Raw genomic sequence first — 19,342 nt, forward strand, 5'->3', positions numbered from 1 at the left:
CCTGCATTTATAGTTTTATAAAAGTGTTTCATACTGCAGGGAACACATCACAGTGTATCAGAAGAGGGGGGAAAAATTATCAAAAAGGGATGGAGGGATGTTGCAATGGAAATCTCAGAGAAGAAAGCACAAAAGACAAATGTATCACAAGGCTATAGATGAAATGGGGTTAGTGGGGGGATCTACATATCAGGTTTCTCATTCTACTGGAGACCGCAACACACACACATAGGAAAGCACATCCAATTCTCTGTATCTAAACGAGCATCAACATTTTATTGTTACATTTCAAAAGCAAATGGTGCAAAAAACAGTTACAATGCATCAGCCCAGTGCTCCCTAGATCAGACCTTCTGCAGTTTGAAGGGGCAGCAGGTCTTGTCATCACACCGTTTTGATATAAAATCCTGGAGATGCAGCACCATGATGTTCTGGTGAAGAAGAACATAAAACAGAAACAAAGGAAAGTGTAGCTCCACTTCTATTTCTATCTTTCTGGACGGGTCATCCCTGGCCTCGCTGGCACCATCATTGGCCTGGAGGGAGGTCTCATCATTGGAGGCCCTGGCATCATTGGCATGTGTCCTCCCATGGGCGGCCTCATCCCTGGAGCTACAACACGGCAGAAAAATAGAAAGCATCAGAATAGGCCGATTAGGCATCAGTACAAAACAGTTTGAAAGAGCTTGAATTTAGAATATAGATATTTCTCAGCGGAGTGACTAAGTTTAGAAAGAATAAAATGATTGATCTGCAAGTCTTCTGGATACAGGGAATAAGTCTTCCTGAGAGAGAGTTGAGTGATTATAGGACTAGGAGCCAGGGTTATGTTTCTAATTTTGACATAATCATTATCTTATAGGTGGCTAAACTATAACATAATTACATCACAGAAAGGTCAGGAAATTAATGTTTAGAAAGTGTTTTGAGATCCTCTGATGGAATGTGCTATAGAATGGCCAAATAACATACTTCTTGTCTCTTTGCCTGACAGCATTATCAAAAAGGAAAGCTTGAATCATTACAAACACTAGATCAGGGGTGGGCAAACTACGGCCCATGGGCTGGATTCAACCCCTCAGGGCTTTGGATCCGGCCTGCAGGATTGCCCCCATGGCACCGTGGGCCCCACGCTGCTCTTAGCAGCGTCCGGCCCAACGTCCCTGCAAACCCCGGCTCCTTGCCTCCAGCTCCCATTGGCTGGGAACAGGGAACCACGGCCAATGGAGCTTCGGGGGAGGTACCTGGAGGTGGGGCAAGGGCAGCACATGTGGAGCCCTCCGACATCCCCCCTCCTCCACCCCAGGCCGCATCGCTTCCTGGAGCGACGCGGGGCCGGGGATAGGGCAGGCATGCAGGGAGCCTGCCCTGGCCCTGGTGTATGCCGCTGCCACCCCGGAGCCTGAACCCCTCCTGCACCCTGACCCCCAACTCCCTGCCCTAAGCCCCCTGCCTGCACCACGCACCCCTCCTGCACCCCAACCCCCTGCCCTCAGCCCCCTCATGCACCCCGCACCCTTCCTCTGCCCCAATCCCTTGCCCTTAGTCCCTTCCTGCACACTGCACCCCCTCCCACACCCTGTACCCCAACCCACTGCCCTGCATACAATTTCCCCAACCAGATGTGGTCCTCGGCCCAAAAAGTTTGCCCACCCCTGCACTAGATCATGTTGAATCAATTATTCAAGTGTTCTCAGAAGACTGGCCATTTACACCTCTCACAAGGACAAGCATGGCAATGCCAGTTAGTCTGAGATGTAAAGTCCACTCTTTATGCCCCTTATTGAGAGCTGCTTCTCTACTACTGAGAAGAGCATCATAAAGGACACTGCACCACTGCTGATGTGTAGCTTTATTCCTTGGATCCTACTGTAGAAATACTCACTGAACCCCAGACATGCTGTATGACAACAAGCCTTCCTGTGCCAATATCATCAGTACAGGGATGGAACATAATATCCTTTTGATTTTTCCTTTACCAATTTCTTTAATAACTCTTGTAAAACACTTAATATTTCTGGAATTACATTCCTTGGCAACACCCCAAAAGATTTCAAATTCTACAAAACTTCACATACACTGCAATCTCTACTTATCACTAAAATATATCTACCCCTGGTACAGACACTACTTAACAGTGCATGCAATTTAACACTACACAAATTTAGTATATTAAGTTAACAATTAGGACTGTCAATTAATTGCAGTTAAATCAAGTGATTAACCCAAAACAAAGTAACTCAAGTAAAAAAATTAATCATGATTAATTGCAGTTTTAATCACACTGGCAAGCAGTAATAGAAAACAAATTTAAATTAGTTATAAATATTTTGGGATGTTTTTCTACATTTTCAAATACACTGATTTCAAACACAACAAAGTGTACAGTGCTCACTTTATATTGTTATTTTTATTACAAATATTTGCACTAAAGAAAAAATAGTATGAGGTGCATTAAAAAAATACAAGTATTGTAGTGCAATCTCTTTATCATGAAAGTGCAACTTACAAATGTAGAATTTTTTTACATTAATTGCATTCAAAGATAAAACCATGTAAAACTTTAGAGCCTACAAGTCCACTCAGTCCTAATTCTTCTTCAGACAAATGCTAAGGAAAAACAAGTTTGTTTACATTTACGGGAGATAATGCTGCAGCTACTGATTTACAATGTCACCTGAAAGTGAGAACAGGCATTCACATGACACTGTTGTAGCCAGCATTGCAAAGTATTTAGGTGCCAGATATGCTAAACATTTGTATGCACCTTCATGCTTTGACTTGTAAATTGCACTGCTTTGTTTAATTTTTACAGTGCAAATATCTGTAATAAAAATAATAATATAAAGTGAGAACTCTACACTCTGTATGTGTTGTAACTGAATTCAATAAATTTGAAAACAGAGAATAATATTTAAATATATTATAAATTTAAATTGGTGTTCTATTATTGTTTAACAGTGTGATTGAAACTGCGATTAATCTCGATTAATTTTTTTTAATCTGGTGATTAATTTTTTTAATTGTTTTGACAATCCTATTAACAATACTGTTTAAAATAGTTTAAAGATCTGGAACAAATAGGATATGGGGTACCAGGCAAACTGTATCCAAATTTTACTGCAGGGAAAATTATGGAGATAATGAAATTATCAGCCAAAATTTGACCTCAACACAAGGATTATCAGATACACCTCTACCCCGAAATAGAGCAACCCGATATAACACGAATTTGGATATAACGTGGTAAAGCAGTGCTCCGGGGGAGTGGGGCTGCGCGCTCTGGCGGATCAAAGCAAGTTCGATATAACGCAGTTTCATCTATAACACGGTAAGATTTTTTGGCTCCCGAGGACAGCGTTATATCGGGGTAGAGGTGTATTCTTGTCACTAATGCCACTTTAATAACCAAAAGCTAAGGACATCAGTTTTACCACTCATCTGAAAGACAGCATTCTCTAACACCACGCAGAGGCCAGTGGATCAGTACAGACTCTGAGTGCAAAGGATCACCTACTGAAACACTACCACAACCTGAAGACTTTGGCCGTTTCCCCATTCAACTACTGACCTAGCTCAACTGCTTAGCATACAAGAGCTGATTAGATTTCATCCTGAAGTTAAGTGGCCACAAGCTTGTGTGTATCAATAAATTTAACACTCAGGTACTCCAACTGCTTAGAGAGAATATTTTCCATTGACTATCATTTACAGACCTTCACTTGGCTGTGAATCAAGATATTAACAAACAACTGGAAACATCTCAATCACCCTGCTAATCTAAACGTGCAGTACTCAATTATAAAAAAATAAAATGAACTAGAAACTACATGTTTCTGTAGGCTGGGACTTACCAGGACCAACTGGCATCATTCCTGGAGGAGGTGGGCCCATCATTGGCATCATTGGAGGTCCACCCATATGGGGAGCTGGCATCATACCTGGTCGTGGAGGACCAGCTGAAAGAACATGTATAAAAACTGATCACACACACATCTAAATGAATGTGTGTCTTGCTAGCAGATGCAAAAGTGATGTGGAATCCTAGTTTATAAACACTTGTAAACTTCTAAAGATCTTCAGTTTGTGTCTTATACGTTCTCTTATGATAATATACGAACATCCCTTTTCAATTTTAGTTCACTTTTCAGCAGCCAAGAAATTAGTCAATCACCTGCTGCTGCACATCTAATAAAAATGACCAATCTGTCCTGCAACAGAGATAAGATCTTTAGCTAACAAGGAGCCATTTCCCAAATGGAATGCAGAGCATTTTAAATAGTTTCTCTTCTACTTCAAGAATATGAGTGGTGTGAGTGGCTTCATTAGAGATACAGTAAAAAAAGCTAGCAAGCACATGAAGGAACAGTTATTTTACAGCCTATTTCATTTAACACCACTATGCAAAATGTTAGAATGAAATTGCTAAAAAACCTCAAGATTATTCAAAGCTATTTGAGGACTCACAAAGAACTGCTTTACATTTTCATTATCAAGCTCAGGGAACATTCTGAGTTCACAAATTACTTCGTAATATTTTAAATCAGAGGACAGTTCCAGCAAAGTCCTATTGGAGAAAGCGAGCAGTAGCCAACAAATAGGTATACTGCTGGCATGCTACTCCCAACGCAAGAACTCAATATTCAAACTTACGCATATTGGGAGGAGGGGGGATCATGGCTCCCGCAGGAGGTGGAGCAGAAAAAGGAGTAGGTGGAATTTTGCCTTGTTGAAATGCAGCCGCTACATTAGGAAATAAGGGGAGACAGTGATTAATTTGTCAACAGATCTACTATAGCATTTGACAATACGAGTTTCTCCCCCACCTCGACTCTTTCCCAAAATATAATTATTTACATCATGCTGAAATCACACATGGCCAGAGCCTCCTGAAAGCTGCAGTACTGGCTGGACTCTTCAACATGTCCCAACCTGAATACTGCTTCTACTGAGGTGGAAGTACACACTGTATGTCTTCTGCTTTCCTAAAAAGATTTATAAATACCAATTATCTAAGTTAACGAAAACTAGAGCAGACTTTGAGGAACTTCACATAGTTAATTGAATGAGAAGTGGGATAGCACGTGAAATTCCATGCTGACAAATGTAAAGTAATTAACAGGAAAGAAAACATCCACTACTCATACACACAGCTGGCTTCTAAATTAACTTCAAATGGTCAGGGAAAAGACACGGGCATCACTGCAGATAACTACATGAACACCTCTGGCCAATGTGCAGCGATGGTCAAAAATATCAGACAAAGGGCTACAAAGGATATAAAGAATGGAACAGAAAATACTGACAGTATTATGCCTCTTAAAATCAATTAAACACACCCATTTGGAATACTGTGTTCAGTTCTAGTGACCTTATCTCAAAATGGATATAGCTGAAAGAGATTGTTCAGAAACAGGCAATGAAAGGCATAGATACACTTCCATATGAGAGAAGACTGAAGAGACAGATTGTTTAGAGCGGAGACAAACGAGAGGAACATAACAGAAGTAGCAAAATTATTAATGGCATTGAGAAGTGAAATTTAGCACTTTTATTTACTCCCAAAATACAAAAACAAAAGGGACCATCAATGGCAACATATTTAAAAGTAATAAAAGGAAACACTTTTTTTTTTTAATCTCAATACACAATTAGCCCGTGGAATTCATTGCCATTTAATATATAAATGAGGCCAAGAGACCAGTATGTTTCAAAAGCCAGATTCGACAGTTACATAAGTAAACTTTTACAGTTACATTAGATCGGACAAAACACAGGAATATAAACCCTCATATTTAAGAGCACAAGCTAACCACTAACTGCATAAAATGCTCAAAACCATTAACTCCTGTTGCAATTAATGGGAGTAGAGGGTGCTAGGCAACTTGCAGGATTAAGTCCTTAGAAAGGCAACAATCATGGGGAACAATCAAATCCATATGAAAGATGAACCAAATAAATCCCTTCTATCCTAGGGCTTGTGCACACTTAGGATATGTCTACACTACGAAATTAGGTCGATTTTATATAATCGAATTTTTTAGAATTCCATTTTATACAGGCTATTGCGTATGTCCACACTAAGTGCATTAAATTGGCGAAGTGCGTCCTCAATACCCCGGCTAGCATCGACTTACAGAGCGGTGCACTGTGGGTAGCTATCCCACAGTTCCCGCAGTCTCCGCTGCCCATTGGAATTCTGGGTTAAGCTCCCCATGCCTGATGGGGCAAAAACTTTATCGCAGGTGGTTTTGAGTACATATCATCAGGCCCCACTCCCTCCCTCCTTCCATGAAAGCAACAGCAGACAATCGTTTCACATCTTTTTTCTGGGGTCCCATCCGCCAGACCCACTCAGCCCGCTGCCTGCCTGGATGATCGGAACTCCAGGCAGGCAGTGGGCTGAGCGGGGCCGATGGACGGAGCCCCAGACCAGCAGCAGGCTGAGCGGCTCAACCCGCTGCCAGTCTGGGGCTCCGTCTGCCGGCTCCTGCCAGCTGGGGTCCCGCTCAGCCCCGCTCAGCTGGCAGACCTTAGTGAGGTCGATCAAGGGTGCCTGGACAGACATGGCTATCCTCCTCTTAGAGCACCAAATGGGAGTGACTCCAGGTCATTCTCTTCTTTAAGTTTCATCTCATGGAGATTGAGTCCTGCCTGGAATATCATGCGAGCTGGAGGCTTCTGCCTCAGGCTGCTCTCCCAGCTGGTATTACCACGCGGTAGCACCTACCCCAGCCTGCCCCTTGCTTCCATGGCTCATGAAGCCTGGACAGTAGTAAGGAGCAGTTCAACTTGTGGAATGACAAATCCAGAACAAAGGTTTGCACTCTATGGGCCACATTAAGATTATTTCAGAGTCCTAGATAGCATTTAGTCTCTATAAAAGGCTTCATGAAAACTTTCCCCCGCCCCTAACAAAAACGTTAATTTATCAGAGCAGCTGAAAGGGTAAGGAACCCGGGACTATAACTTAGAGAGAGCTTCCATATTATTTAACTCATAATTGATATAATTCCAAGTAAAATTTCACAGAGTGGTCTATTCTAAGACTAAAAATGCAGGAGGTTAGTCAGAAAAAGGAACAGTGACCTGTTTCCGCCCAGTTTCGAACCGGAGATGTTTCGTGTGTTAGGTGAATGTGATCACCACTACACTAAGGGGCTTTTGTGTGTTAGGTGAACACGATAACCACTACACTAGGGGCATCTCTCTTTTTGCCACAGACTTTGCTGAATGCACAGGAATGTTTTCTCTAGCTACAGAAGCTACCTAATGCAATGTCTATATCTATGGCCTTCCTGCTCACAAAGCGGTCATAACCCCGCCCAAGGCTGACACAGCACGGAGTGCATGTGACACAGCGACTTAGCTTAGGCAGGATCGCTAGCCAGGCATGGTACTTTTGCCATTAAGCAAACACAGCAATTCTTTCCTGGCCTCTGCCACTGAATGCCTCCATGCATTACGCTGTGCCCTATCAGTGCAGAAGGACTGCATGAGCTCGGAAAATACGTCATCGCGAGTGCGTTTTTTTCGCCTTCTAATCTGCGATAACCTCAGGGACGAAGATGATAGGGAGAGCGTAGAAACATTCTTGGGGGACTGCATGGTCACCTGTGCTGCTGAGTTCGCCACGCTGGCCAAACAGGAAATGAAACTCAAAAGTTCCCAGGGCTTTTCCTGTGTACCTGGCTAGTGCATCTGAGTTCAAAGTGCTGTCCAGAGTGGTCACAATGGAGCACTCTGGGATAGCTCCTGGAGACCAATACCATCGAATTGCGTCCACACTACCCCAAATTTGACCCGGCAATTTCGATTTCAGCACTAATCCCCTCGTCAGGGAGGAGTACAGAAATCGATTTTAAGAGCCCTTTGAGTTGACAAAAATGGCTTCGTTGTGTGGATGGGTGCAGGGTTAAATTGATCTAACGCTGCTAAATTTGACCTAAACTCGTAGTGTAGACCAGGGCTTACAGTTCTGCAGTGGCACAGCTGCACCGCGGTAGTGATTAGTGAAAATGCTACGTATGGGAGAGCTTCTTCGGTCAGCATAGGTACTCCATCTCCTTGAGAAGCAGTAGCTATGCTGATGGAAGAAGCCCTCCCATCAACATAGCACTGTCTACACCAGTGTCAGGTCAATGCAACTATGTCGCTCAGGGGTGTGGATTTTCCACACCGCTGAGCTATGTAGTTATACTGACTTAAGTTGGTAGCATAGACCAAGCCCTAGAGAAAGGGAACAGTGTCTTGGCTCTCCCACAATACGGAGCTCAAAAGATGTCCTTCAGATCTGCGGCAAAAGGACTATTAGAAGTCGCTGATATAGGAAGCTGTTTCACAATAAGGGGTTGGGACTTGGTAATTTAGGATAATAGGCCATTAGCTTTCAAAAGGGATCTCCAATGACATAGGTGGAGAGTCATGCGTAAAAACCTGAGCTGAAGATGACCCTTAAACTAAGGGCCTACTAATGCGGCCACCCCTCATGTGAAACCCCATCAACAACAAGGTTCTATATTACTTTCCTGTTCAGACCCACAAGTCAGGACCTTCAATATTATAATTTATATCTATCCAATGCAACAGGAAAGAGGTAGGAGGGAACCTTTTAAGTGAAATGATCTAGATCATGGGGTGATTTTTCTTACTTGTTTTATCAATCAGGCTCTGAGCTTGTTCTTCCATCCATTTCTGATAGTAATCTTTCACATTCTCTTTGTGTTTCCGACCACTGCAGTGAGTCTTTCTCACAGATGGCTGCAAAATGAAGAGATGCTGTTGTCCATGCACTAAGCACACATGAGCCAAAGATTTATTTCAAGTTTATATAAAACCACCACAACTTGCAGTCAAGAAACACACACACAGGTTGAGTGGCATACACCAGTGGTTCTCAACCTTTCCGGACTACTGTACCCCTTTCAGGAGTCTGATTTGTCTTGTGTACCCACAAATTTCACCTAACTTAAAAGTCACTTGCTTACAAAAATCAGACATAAAAATACAAAAAGGTGTCACAGCACACTATCTGGGCCTGAAGCTTCAGCAGAAGTATGACTGAAGCCCGAAGCCCCAGCAAGTGCGCCCCAGCTCTCAAACTTCTGAAGATTGTCATATGTGGCTCGGAGGGTCAGTAAGTTTGGCCACCTCGGTATAGTATATAAAGCAGCATAAACAAGTCATTGTCTGCATTTAATTTTAGTTTGTACTGACTTCACTAGTGCTTTTATTATTGTTAAATGTGAGAAATATCTAGAAGAGTTGATATACCCATGGAAGACCTCTGTGTACCCCTGGTTGAGAACCATTGGCATATACAGTCAAATGACCGATACAGTCCAATATCTGTGTTTGGAAGCTACAGATCTCTACATCTAGTTTAATTTTTTATAAGTTTGTTTCCCATGATGTGAACAAATGTAGTTGTCCCCAATATGCTCATTGTGACACCAACTGGATATATTAACTTGCATGACACTAGCAAATCTATAAGGACCCATGAAACATCATATGAGAGGTACAGCTTATATGAAGAAACAGATCTCACATAAAATTTACAATTTAATATTTTGAGGAGGTTTCATTTTGGTAAGGAAATGTTCTTTTCAAGCCTGGTATCTTCATTTTAATAGAAGGAAAGATGTTTGACTTATCATCCAGTTCCAAAATAGAATTTAGATTAAATCTATTGTTTCTGAGAGGGAACGATAAATGTTCCAACTTTTTTATGTTACTGTTGGATGAATGCTGACAGACATTTGACAGGGTAATAGCTTTCCCCAAATCAATACTGTCACACCACTTCACGTTGGGCCAGCCCCCTCTTCTTTTCACAGGTATTCTTCCTTTTAAATAATCAAACCTGCTAAAACTGTACCATTCAGTCTCAAGGATAATGGTGTCTCTCCTCTCCAAGCTACAATGTTATGTTTAAGAAAATCTCTCAGATATATTATCCCTAAAGTAAATATATATTTATGTAACAATGTACCCAGTACTATCTTTTCAAAGCAAAAATTGACCTCTAACTGGATACTCGAAAAGTATGAATACACAGAGTTTGGTACTTACGGAGTCATGGGTGAGGTATGTGTCACAATAGTCACAATAAAACCTGGAGAAAAGAAAACAAACTGTTTTAGAAGCTGGGGGAATTATTACTTATGTCCAATATTTAAGATCTGTACAAGATTAAAAATATACATTTTCAGTTAGAACCTGTTATTTCTAGAAGTCAATCAATAGTCATTTACTTTGACAGGAAAAAACCTGAACCTGTTAGTTTTATCTTCACTTAACCCCAATATTTCTTTGTCTCAAATCTAAAAAATTCATTGGGGCCCCAATCCGACAAGGAGACCTGTATGGGCAGACCCTTCTGCTCATAGAATCATAGGACTTGAAGGTACCTCGAGAGGTCATCTAGTCCAGACCCCTGCACTCATGGCAGGACTAAATATTATCTAGACTATTCCTGACAGGTGTTTGTCTAAACTGCCCTGAAAAATCTCCAATGATGGAGATTCCACAACCTCCCTAGGCAATTTGTTTCAGTGCTTAACCAACCTGACAGTTAGGAAGTTTTTCCTTATGTCCAACCTAAACCTCCCTTGCTACAATTTAAGCCCATTGCTTCTTGTCTTATCCTCAGAGGTTAACAATTCTTCTCCCTCCTCCTTGTAACAACCTTTTATGTACTTGAAAATGGTTATCATGTCCCCTCTCAGTCTTCTCTTTTCCAGAATAAGCAAACCCAATTTTTTCAATCTTCCCTCACAGGTCATGTTTTCTAGACCTTTAATCTTTTTTTTTTTTTCGCTCTTCTCTGGACTGTCTCCAATTTGTCCACATATTTCCTGAAATGTGGCGCCCAGAACTGGACACAACGCTCCAGTTGAGGCCTAATCAGCACAGAGTAGAGAGAAAGCATTACTTCTCGTGTCTTGCTGACACCACTCGTGCTAATGCTTCCCAAAATTACGTTCGCTTTTTTTGCAACAGGGTTACTCTGTTGACTCATATTTAGCTTATGGTCCACTATGACCCCCAGATCCCTTTCCACAGTACTTCTTCCTATGCAGTCATTTCCCATTTTGTACGTGTCCAACTGATTGTTCCTTCCTAAGTGGAGTACTTCGCATTTGTTCTTACTGAATTTCATCCTATTTACATCAGACTATTTCTCCAGTTTGTCCAGATCATTTTGAATTTTAATCCTACTCTCCAAAGCACTTGCAACCCCTCCCAGCTTGGTATCATCCACAAACTTAAGAAGTGTACTCTCTATACCATTGTCTACATCACTGATGAAGATATTGAACAGAACTGGACCCAGACCTGACCCCTGCGTGACCCCACTCGTGGTGCCCTTCCAGCACGCAGAATTCCACGGGCGTCGCGGGCCTCCTTTTTCAGGACTGGGGCTGTAACTAGTTTGCTTTGTACAGTTCTACCCTCCTCCCCCCTCCCTCACTGCCCCCTACCCCAGAGACCCCCCCCCCACCCGTCCCCCATCACTAAGCCAATGCCCCCCTCAACGGCCACAGCCCCTCCCCGTCTCTCGCCGCTCCGGGCCCAGCCCTCACCTCCCTGCTCCCCCGGGGGCCCCCGCAGCTCCCGGAGTCGGGGCAGCAGCAGACTCTGAAGGCCGGGGGGGGGGGTGACTGAGCGGGGGCGGGAGTCCCCAGGCACCTCCCCACCATCCCGCGGGGGCCCGGGCCCAGGCTCACTCACTTGGGCATGTTGCTCCGGGGCCCAGGCGCCGTTAGCAGGAAGTGAGACAATCGCTACGCGACTGCTTCCCGCCTTCTGAGCGCTTTGGCTTGACCCTCCCTCGGCACCCGTAGTAGAGCCTGCAACGCTCTACTACTATCTCAACCATCACGGACGCATTGCAGGCCGGGACTTGTAGTTTTTCTCCCGTCCCAGCCGCCGATGGTGCCTCGCGAGGGTCAAACGCAATCCTCTCTCCGCGATTCGCTTTTCCCTGCGGAAAGTGACTCTCAGAGTGCGTGGAGAGGAGGGACAGCGTGTCTCTGGGATAAACATCCCCACATTGCCCCTCTGCTACCCTGTCTATACTGCCCCCATACTGTTCCTTCAAAATTCCCCTTCTCTTAAGCTCCTCCATGCTGCTCCTTCTAGATCAGTGGCTGTCAACCTTTCCAGACATTCAGGATTTGTCTTGTGTAGCCCCAGTTTCACCTCACTTAAAAACTACTTGCTTACAAACTCAGACATAAAAATACAAGTGTCATAGCCACTAGTACTGAAAAATTGCTGACTTTTTCATTTTTACTATATAATCATAAAATAAATCAATTGGAATATAAATATTATACTTACATTTCAGTGTTTAGTATCTAGAGCAGTATAAACAAGCCATTGTTTGTATGAAATTTTAGTTTGTGTTGCCTTCACTAGTGCTTTGTATGTAGCCTGTTGTAAAACTAGGCAACTAGATGAGTTGATGTACCCTCTGGAAGACCTCTGCGTAGCCCCAGGGAGAAACAATGCTTTAAAGATTAATCTTTACATTTCAAAACTCCTAATTTGGCCTCAGTCAGCTTTGTCATCAGATAGACTATTAGAACATTAAATAATACAGTTGAAAGAATGCATCCCTGGTATCCTCCTGATTCAACTGAAAACCAGTCTGTAACACAACCGTTGACCCTCACACAGATAAATGCACTGTGGTGCAGTTTGACACACTAAATCCTCAGGCACCCCATACTGATGTAGCATTATCTACAGTGCTGACTGATGTACTGAGTCAAAAGTAGCTGCAAAGTCTGTAAACACTAACTTCCTTTTATCTCACTAGTTGTTTTTCAATAACATTCAGCAGAGCATGGATTGTAGATTGACCTGTGAACAGGGCCGGCTCCGGGCACCAGCCGAGCAAGCTGGTGCTTGGGGCGGTAGATTCCAAGGGGCGGCATTCCGTCCAAACCTTTTTTTTCTTTTTTTTTTGCGCTTCGCTGCTTCTGCCGCCCCTGCAGGTTTTTTTCTTTTGGTTTGCTGCTCCTGCCACCCTGTAGGGGGCGGCGGTGCGGAGGAAGGGAGCTGCTGGTAGCGGTGCCAGGTCTGCAGCAAGCCCGGCACAGCAGCCGTGTCCTTCCCTGCCTGCCCACCGGAGTGGGGCGGAGCCCTCCCAGCTGGCAGTGCGGCGGGAGGGGCAGCATGGCGAGCGCCCTGCTTAAGGAAGCCCTGGCCGCCCTCTTCTCTCCCCCGCCCCCCCCCCCGCTAGCTGGGATGTGCACACCGCTGCCCGGGGTCTGCAGGTCTGGGAGTCCCCCTGCACCCGCGCTCCCGCTGCCCCGCAGGTATATTTCTTTTTGGTTTATTTGTTTTTTCTTCCCTTCATTGTTCCGGCTGGCCAGCAGGCAGGTTTGTTTTGTGCCTCCTCCCCTTCACTGCTCCGTCCGGCAGGTTTGTTTCACGCACCCCCACTTCGTCGCTCCGACTGGCCAGCAGGTTTCCTGGAATTCCCCCCCACACCTTTACTGCTCCAGCCAGGTGGCAGGTTGGTTCCCCCGCCCTCCATTGCTGCTCCAGCCGGGCAGCAGGTTGGTTCCCCCCCCTTTGCTGCTCCAGCTGGCTGGCAGGTTGGTTTCCCGCCCCCCTCCTTTGCTGCTCCAGTCATAATAATAGTAATGAATAATAAACCTCCAAGGCCTAGAAATACTGGTTTGGCATCCAGCGGGGTATAACCTGCCAACTCAACCGAATATGGAGGATACAGGCAAATTGATATATTATTATGAATGGTGTAAGGGGGGTAGTAAATGGGGCCACAGAAGAGCTTAGCTGGACTGGACGCTCCTCACCTGTGAGGGTGTATTGTGGGAGGGCGGACTAGGGCCGGTTCCAGCTTTTTTGCCACCCCAAGCAGCGAAGCAAAAAAAAAAAAGCAGCGTCTCTAAGAGGAAGAGAGGGACTGAGGGACCCGCCACCGGATTGCAGCCGAAGACCCGGACGTGCCGCCTCTTTCCATTGGCCGCCCCAAGCACCTGCTTCCTTCGCTGGTGCCTGGAGCCAGCCCTGGGGCGGACAACCCCGGGATGATATCATGCAACTCTCCAAACAATCCAAGAAAATCAGAGATCATTGTTAATAAAAGAGTGAAATGGACTCGCAGTGGAAATCCACAAGTGATCCAGTATTGGATTTTGGCAAAACCTGGAGAGGCTGGAGGAAATGAATGCTTCAGCATTGGAAGGAGGGACATAACACACGGAGAAAGAAATTACCGAGCATAGACTTGCCAGATAGCTTTATTCCAAAGAGGAGAATTTATACTAATGCAGATTGAAAGCCTGAAAAGGGAGATTAGTGGTGTTGATCCACATGCAAATATATTGGTAGAAGCAATGATACAGGATACACAGCGGCCACAATTGTCCCAGACCAATTGGTGTAGGCAAACAGGTCAGACATAATTGCTGTAGGAAAGAAGACAAAACAAGACTATGTTGTGATCGTTCTCGGGATACCCAGGAGTAGGACTCTGAGTCACCTTGTTACCCCACTTCCTCCAGCATGAGGGAGTCCTGCTTGTGATTAATTGGGTGTCAGCTCCCTGACACAACCAGCCTGTTAGCCACTCAAGTACTCTCCTCTGGGCTGTGCCAGCCCTTACTTTTCCTTGAAGGCTAACATTCGGTGCACCCCAGTTCCTGAGTGCATTTGAAGCATTCCCTCTTCTGTTCTGCCCCTTATCTACTGTATGCTCACAGAAATACCAGGTCTGCTATCCCCAAAGGAACAGGATACATACAGCCTTGTATGATTCAGCTCAGAATCAGCATCTTGCTTAATATCACAGCACTTAGATATATTTATAGCGGAAACAAGAATACGTTTATTATCCAAAATTCAATATTAATGTGATAGTGAGTAAGAATACTGGAAACAAAATCACAGACTAAACTTAACTAGCAAGTTAACTTCCTGTCTAAAGAAGTTTATCCCCAAAGTCCTCTACAGTGTTTCAGCTACTGCTGGCTGAGATCCCGCTTTCAGAAATGTAAATGCACTGTCTGTTTACTTCCTCATTATAGGATAAGGGGGTGTTGTCTTTGCCTTCTACTTGTACTCCTAAAGTTCATTGTCTGTACTCAGAGATAAGATAATCACCTGAGGCTTATTTTTTCTGTGTGTTCCTTTCCTGTTGACTTCACATCTCTTTGTTGACTTTTTATGTAAATGTGTAGCCATTGTTGTAGTATACACTGCTCAATTTACATCCCCACAGAGAGACAGGTGAATACACATCTCTTATGTGACAAAAAACCTGCTTTGTCTCCTCTGCTGGTGACTCAGGGCTTGGCTACACTTACAGTTTGCAGCGCTGGTCATCCAGCTGTGTAGGAGCAGCGCTGGTGTGTGGCCACACTCACAGCTACCAGCGCTGGTGTGTGGCCACATTTGCAGCATTTCCAGCACTGTTGGGAGTGATGCATTATGGGCAGCTATCCCAGCATTCAAGTGGCCGCAACGTGCTTTTCAAAAGAGGGGGGTGGAGTGGGGTCTAGTGTGACAGGGAGCGGGGGGAAAGAGAGAGTGGATTTTTGGAGCCAACACTGTGTGTTTAGCTTCCTGACTTGAAAAATCAGAACATTTTTCCGACCCCTTAGTCTTAACTCTTAATTGCAAACAGCCTGCAGGCAACACGACTCCCCGCTGTTTCCCTGCCTGCCTCTCATTTGATTGTTTACAGCCAGGTACAGATGATCACAGCAAACAGGAGCTGTGTTTGTTTTTTAGATAGCAGCAGCAACGGAGGAGCTCCACAGAGCTCATTCACAACAGGGAGGAGGATCTCATTTGATTGTTCACAGATTGATCACAGCAAACAGGAGCTGATAAGCAGCTCCGGTAGAAACGGGGAGCTCCGGAGGTTCACAACAAAACAAAGAGAGGCTGCATAACAAAACAAAGGGAGTAATTTAGTTTAAAGCATTCTGGGATATCTCCTTATTCCCTGGAGGCCAATAAAAGCGCTGGTGTGTGTCCACACTTGATGAGCAGCGCTGGATCACCAGCGCTGCAATCGCTACACCCCAACCTGGCCAGGTGTACAGCCAGCGCTGCAGCCAGGGAGTTGCAGCGCTGGATGTGCCTTGCAGGTGTGGACAGTTACTAATTGCAGCGCTGGAAAGCCTCTACCAGCGCTGCAACTTGCAAGTGTAGCCAAGCCCTCAGACCTTGACACAAACTCTAAGAACATATTTTCATTATATATACATAACTCCTTACATAGCATCTGTGCATAGCTTTCACAACAATATTAATGACCATGTGACCCTCTTTCATTTGAGACCTCATGTGACATTCTTTGGTGAACCCGAATGTATGGACCAGGATCAGGATATTGCTGTAAACCCCTTGCCAGTAAGCATTAAAGAGTTCTTGAGTCACATGTGTTCATTGATACTGTCATACCAGCAGACAGAAACATAAAAAAGAAACAAGAAGACAAGATAAGAAGTATGAAGAACTCTGGCCCAAAGTGAAAAGATTATGGAAAACTAGAACAAAAGTGATTATTGGAGAACTTGGAGTGGATGATCCTTAAGGGTATGAATGAGCAGCTCAAAAACACAGTGTGCTCCAGAAGACAGCACTCTTAGGCACTGCAAGCATTTAAAGGAAAGTCAAAGGAGAATGAGTGCATTTAAGTATCCAGGAATTCTGCAGAGGGTTTAACAAAACTCCTGAGTATCCAAACCCACAGAGTCGTTCATTGTCAGGATTTATTGGTGACTCATGGAGATACATTTTAAACAGTAGTTTTTCTTTTGTTATGCATAAAGATCTTGTATGTTGTGAAGGACATTTGTTTAAAAAAATCTCCATGATGTAATACGGAAGGATAATACTAATTAATAATGAATGACTGTGAGCAATCAGGATGTCAATTTTGACTAATCCAAAAGACATAATAGTATATAGTATCTCGGACGGCGTGACAGTAGCATGTTGAATAATATTAAGAGCTGACAATATAGCAAAGGAAAACAAAACCAGTGGAAATGCCAAGATTGCTAGGTTGGGCATCATTGATTAATGTATTGACACAACTACTAATTATATGATTAGTCTATTTATAACATGCATTAAAGTATCTTCCTATGATGTGTTTAACCTGAGGGTTGGATATGCTTGTTTATTTCTCCTATGATATTTTTCAACAACAGTTACCTTTTAATTGCTAATTTTTTTAGCAATAAAGTCAAGTCCTGTGTTCTCGGTTAGTCACCTTTTCTGACACATCAGCAAGAAACAGCAGTTTTTCCCAGCCACAAACCACAAAGAGAATCCTCTGAATTCTCAGAATTAAATATCCTAAATCTGGTGTTTGTGGAAAGTCACTTCTCTCCCCATATTGCTTGTACTTTGTAGTTTGTTTTGCTTTTCATTTGTGCTGATTTTCTCATGAAGTTGTGTTGTAATGTTTACTATATAAATATTGCAACAGGAAACTTCCTCTCAGTGATCCTTAGAACTATTACCTTTAATATGCAGAAAAACAACAACCTATTAGGTTTCTTTGTATTCTCACTGCTGGTGTCTGGGTATGGTCTGACATTTGTTTCAGGTTTCTTTCTGTCAAAGGAAACAAGTAATGCCATCTCAAAAGAGGCAAGTTATGTTCTGCTTTGTTTAAAAACATGCGTGTGTATGTGTGGGAGAGAGAAGTGGTGGTTTAGGATTATGAAGGAGGACAAGTACTCAAAACCTAAGAGTACTCCATTGTAAAATGATAATTTAAAGACAGACTCCAATGGTTTGACAGATTACCTTAGATCCTTAGGTAAACAAATAGTTAAATATTAATGACAGATAAACAAATACTTCAAGAGACGATGTCAGTTAAAAATGATATTTCTGTCCAAAAATGGTGTACCTACTGTAGTTTCAAGTAACATGATTACTGTGGCCATGTTTACACAACAAAGTTCAGTCAACACAAGTTACATCGGTGTACAGCGGCTGCAATTTGTGTATCTGTCAGACGCGTGCATGCTTGGCTACTTGCATCAGTACTGTGCATAATCACAAGGAGTGCTTGTGTCAATGAAAAGTGCAGTGCACCTTATGTAGGCAGGGGTGTCTCTAGGAATTCCGCCGCCCCAAGCAGGACGGCGCGCCGCAGGGCGCGCTCTGGCGGTCGCCGGTCCCGCAGTTCCGGGGGACCTCTTGCAGACGTGCCTGCGGAGGGTCCGCTGGTCCCGTGGCTCCGGTGGACCTCCTGCAGGCATGCCTGCGGATGCTCCACCGGAGCCACGGGACCAGCGGACCCTCCGCAGGCATTTCTGCAGGAGGTCCACCAGAGCTCCGGGACCAGCGGACCCTCCGCAGGCATGCCTGCGGGAGGTCTGCCGGAGCCGCCTGCCGCCCTCCCGGCAAAATGCTGCCCCAAGCGCGTGCTTGGCGCGCTGGGGTCTGGAGCCGGCCCTGTACGTAGGTATTGTTAGGTAAAAAGCAAGTCCTTACTCACCTCCCCAGCACCCGAGTTCGTGCGGAGTTGGTATGGGGCTCACAATCTGTCAGAGACCAGACAACATTTCGTTGATCAACGGGCTCACACTATCCTTAGCTTAAAAGGCTTCGGAGTAAGTGTGGCAAGTTTATTAGGGGTGAGCATCAATATTTATACACAGAAGCAAACAAAGTGATTAACAGATTATAATGGTCATGCATAATCAAACAAGATTCTACAGGATAAAACAGGTTAAAATGTAAATTTAAAAAGACAAAGGGGGAGATGGCTACTTAAGGGGAGGGGGGTGTCATGAGTAGTTCGCAGGTCAGAGCTTTGATTAAAAGTTTCAGATAGAGACATCAAGTCTGGGTTAAGTTTAAGCTCATCAAAAGTTCAGACTCAACATTCCTCCATTTGTAGCTTTGGGATAACTATTTACCAAAAGCTACACCCCATTTTAAGGAGCCAAGGGCCGCTTGGCAATTTCAGCCTGGGCCAACTCGAAGAGAGTAAGGCCTTTGGCTGAAGTAGGAAAAGAATAAACTGACCCACATGAGTCTATGAGGGAGGGGACACACTGAATACAGCAACACAGTATTATAAGGATTACTATGGCCCCAACAATACCCACCAAGAGTTTTTTAACCCACCCAAATTCAGGCAGCCAATTCCATAAGGCTCCCCACCAATTATAAGGTGGCTGGCCAGAGGAGTAGTTCTTAGCCATTTCCCTTAGATGTTTGGTACGTTGAAAAGTGTCAGGGTAGGTGTCATTTACAGCATTTTTCATTTATGAGGGCGCAAGTTTCTCCTTGGGCTGCTAACATTATGTCTAAAGCCATTCGG

At 44.1% G+C, this 19,342-nt stretch overlaps 1 protein-coding gene across 1 annotated transcript; it reads right to left on the bottom strand.

Annotated features, from left to right (window-relative positions):
• Positions 1 to 255: 255 nt before the first annotated feature.
• SNRPC (small nuclear ribonucleoprotein polypeptide C) lies at positions 256 to 11,885 on the bottom strand. The gene is made up of 6 exons (XM_045012480.1): positions 11,737 to 11,885; positions 10,075 to 10,117; positions 8,652 to 8,760; positions 4,654 to 4,743; positions 3,855 to 3,959; positions 256 to 612 (listed from the first exon to the last, which is right to left on the bottom strand). Exons 1-6 carry the CDS (start codon positions 11,742 to 11,744, stop codon positions 488 to 490), a joined length of 480 nt encoding a protein of 159 aa, XP_044868415.1. The 5' UTR covers positions 11,745 to 11,885; the 3' UTR covers positions 256 to 487.
• Positions 11,886 to 19,342: the final 7,457 nt, after the last annotated feature.

This window comes from Mauremys mutica, chromosome 4, assembly GCF_020497125.1.
Source record: "Mauremys mutica isolate MM-2020 ecotype Southern chromosome 4, ASM2049712v1, whole genome shotgun sequence".
Taxonomy (NCBI): Eukaryota; Metazoa; Chordata; order Testudines; family Geoemydidae; genus Mauremys; species Mauremys mutica.